This window comes from Penaeus monodon, chromosome 21 (genome assembly GCF_015228065.2).
Source record: "Penaeus monodon isolate SGIC_2016 chromosome 21, NSTDA_Pmon_1, whole genome shotgun sequence".
NCBI lineage: Eukaryota > Metazoa > Arthropoda > Malacostraca > Decapoda > Penaeidae > Penaeus > Penaeus monodon.
In genome coordinates, this window is record NC_051406.1 from 42,517,656 (window position 1) to 42,521,356 (window position 3,701).

The 3,701-nt window shown below is 36.6% G+C and overlaps 1 protein-coding gene across 3 annotated transcripts in view; it reads right to left on the reverse strand.

Annotated features, from left to right (window-relative positions):
• LOC119586520 (rab GTPase-activating protein 1-like) overlaps positions 1–3,701 on the reverse strand; it is a 36,962-nt gene that overhangs the window by 4,868 nt on the left and 28,393 nt on the right. For all 3 annotated transcript variants that reach the window (XM_037935271.1, XM_037935272.1, XM_037935270.1), the window contains 3 exons: positions 2,640–2,791; positions 2,275–2,379; positions 1,732–1,887 (listed from right to left, as the gene is read on the reverse strand). In XM_037935271.1, coding sequence (XP_037791199.1) covers positions 1,732–1,887; positions 2,275–2,379; positions 2,640–2,791 — 413 coding nt within the window. The remainder of the gene's footprint in view (positions 1–1,731; positions 1,888–2,274; positions 2,380–2,639; positions 2,792–3,701) is intronic.

The following is a 3,701-nucleotide window of genomic DNA, read 5'->3' on the forward strand; positions in this document are numbered from 1 at the left end:
TTTGTACTTATCCATTCAACAAATTAAGTCATCTATCTGGATATTTCTTCTTTAATGAAACCTTTACAAGAGACATGCAAGGAATCAAAAACAAGTTTCTGTAAGGCCATATGATAAATAAATATTGTTCATGATGACAACACAAAAAAACTCATGATGCATTAAGTGTTAGGAAGTCAGTTTCCAGACAAATCATATGCAATACACACAACATCAATTTTTTATCATTTTCACAGTGAAGAGTATTCTCAGATTCAGTTCAGAAACTTACCCTCTCTCTCTTCTGAACTTATACAATACTATACCATCAAAAGTCCTCTGACTATATAAAAAATAAATCTTCATTCTACTCAAAACTCATATTCACAATCAGTGTAATATGTAAATACAGTTGAAAGAACCTTTTTATTCATACTCCTTTTTTACAGAAACAAGAGATCTCACTTGGGATGGGCTAGAGTAAACTTTTAGTCATAGAAAGAGAAAGCCAACAGCCTTGCACTCATTAAAGGGTAAGAAGCATGCAAACAGGGCCTAACATGCAGTAAGGGTTACCTGTTGCACGATATATGTGCATACTGCCATGTTACAAGTGTGCTTTCTTACGCAACCAGTGTATTCTCTGATGGCAATGATATCACACTAATGCGAGCACAGCCTGGGAAAATTTTGTGAAAATAAAGAAAAAAGAGGCATGTGCGCATCCTTCTGGCAAACTGCATTGCTTACACAGGAAAGCAACCAGTCAGCATGGTGTGTGATAGTTGGAAACAAAGCATATACAAAACTGTTTCTTTTTATGCCCGACTGAAGGCTCGTTTCCATTCCTCCTTCCTCCACAAGATCTCACATCAAAGGTAATTAAGACAAAATTTCTAAAAATATTCCTTTTGAAGTGATTCATGAAGATATGAACATAGCATATTAAGTAGCTAATTCACTAAATCATCAACTCAGTATTTATCAGGTCAACAAAACAAAATGTATCACAGTGCTACATTATTCACTTTCACATACAACCGCACCATTCTTAATACTAAATTATTACAATAGTGAAGATTCAAAGGATTACACTGACATTATTCTTCTTATGTAAAGACACTTGCATTGGAAGGGAAGGTCTTGAATGTGAAAATGTGGACAGATCATTCAGTATTACTAGAACATTATATTAACAGTCTCAAGGCTCATGGAAAAGTCCTTATTGAAGCTTGTTCCTAAGGCTCAAAATTGCTCATCTTCACATCTTACTTTGGAATCCTTGGCGAGTTCGATGGTGTGGCAAATCCAACAAATCTAAAATTAGTTATTGACATATTTATGATTGCATCATCAGCAAATGTCTAGTGGAGGGCTGATGATGAGTTTGAAGAAAATTTAAGACTATTCACTGAGATCATGAACCACAATGTTTACTTTTATTTTCTTATTTGGACTAAGAAGCAAGGAAATGCAAGTTCATTTCTTCCTGCATTATACTTTTAATTGCAGAAGATTTTGCATATGATAAGTAATAAATGTGAACTATTAATCAATGCCTATATTTAAACCATGACTGAGAGAGAGAAAAACAAACTAATCTACAGAAAGCAATCAACCGACACACAACCACCACACCACATTTAAATCCACTTCATAAAACTAACAACAAACACCATATATGTACCATCTCACATGACCTCCTCTCCTTACACTCCAAAGCCTATTACACCTGGTGAAAGGAACTCGTACCTTGTACATGTTGATCGTCTTGACGTTGGCTGCTTGTTCCTTGTCGAGTCTTTCAGAGAGCTGTGAGCAGATCTTCTTGTAGTCGGCGATGATGGCACCATTTCTCTGGGACTCCACATCACCCTTTTCTACCTCACGTTTAAGCATTTCCTTAACCTGCAATTCGAAATGAGTTAGCATTTGTTATAAATAGGACAGATTTGCTGTACTGATAAGTGAAATACCATAATATTTGTCTGTGCTTCACCTAGTAGTAATTGATAACCAAAACATCATGAGAAAACAATTTATGATCGTGTGGAATAATCAAAGGTTGAACCAACATCCAAACATCTTTTCTCTATATCTGATAAAGTTAAATAATTAATGTGTCTATTAAATCAATTGATTGAGCAAACAACATCATGCTGTACCAAAAGTAAGATAATATCAAAAGAATAAACAAACAGATCAGATATAAACATGGCTGATGTGGCTCACCCAAAGAGACGGAACAAAAAAGGAAGGGAACTGAACAAGATCAGTAAAAGGGGGAACGGATACCTGATTTGCTTCCATGAGGAGGCGCTTCTTCTCTTCCTCAGCATCCTTCAGCATTGAATTGACGTTTGTGACCTCCTTGTTCAAGCTATCACACTTGTCTTCCAACTGAAACAAGGATTTGATATACAACAATCTTCTCACTGACAATGGTGGATGAATTAATGATATGCAGCTTTACAGTTAAGCCCTTTCTACATTCTAACATACTCGGATCTCTCAATTCTCTGAGTGCTAAGTGTGTTGAAAGTACAAGGACTATCTTTTATAAAAATTTTAATTACATTTTAATTCTGGAGACTCTGACAACATGACTTGCAGAATTCATCTAATCCTATCCTGGTCCATTTGGAATTTGAAATCCTTACCTTATCCATGCTGTATCTCATATTTATCTTGCTAGTAACAAGCTCATGTGCTAGATCATCATTTTCACGCTCAAGCCTCATGTTATCTTCCAGCAGACGGCGATTCTCGCGCTCCAGGCGGACTACAGGGTCCTCCTGCATGGCCTCTTGTTCTGGATTAAGGGATAAAAGGTTGATATTACACTTGGATATGTGTCACTGGAATCCAATACCTACAAATCAACCTGATATTACATATAGTTCATGTGTAATGGAAATAATCCTCTTTTGCAAAGTCTACAAATATCCAAGAAAAACTACAGAATGTGAAATCTGACATACTTAAAAAGGACACCAGTATTAAATAAACTTATTAGGTAACAGATACATAGAACAAATAACCACAAAGCTTCTACCACACCTCTGTCCTGTTGCAAGGGATTTCTTCCAAACTACAACTATGAAGATCCAAACAACCCTTTATTTACCAGTACTCTAAGCTCTCCTACCCACTACTCCCACCTCCTACTTGCACCTTTTGTAAAGTTAACCCTCCTCTCCTGGACGACGTTTCTGAGACCCCTCCTCTTCCTCCTCATCACCCTGTCCACGATTAAAAACACAATCCTCAGCTGCAACTCTCCTTCATAGAGAACCTACTTTTTCTTTTCCATCTTAATCTGTCCATGCAAGTGTCTCAACCTTGTGTGTGATGGATGAGGCCCCAGTGTCAACTGCACTCATGAAACCTCTCTAATTATCTCTACTTATCAAAGCACAAAGCATGAGTTGCCAAGTATTTTGTGCTTGTTTACTTTCCTGTGATCTGCAATTGCCATTATTATCATTCTTTTAATATATTGTTATTGCAAAAAATCTAAAGATGGAATGCACTTATTACATTAATCAAATGCACTAGCCATATAAAAACATGTAGAAAAATGTCCAGAGGTATGGCAATCACAGATTAACATGCCAGCTCCTGCCAATCTTTTTATCTTATTCACACACTAACACTAGACAGTGCAGTTTATTAAATGGGAGAGAGAGAGGGGGGGGGGTAAAGGAAGAATATAACAGGGA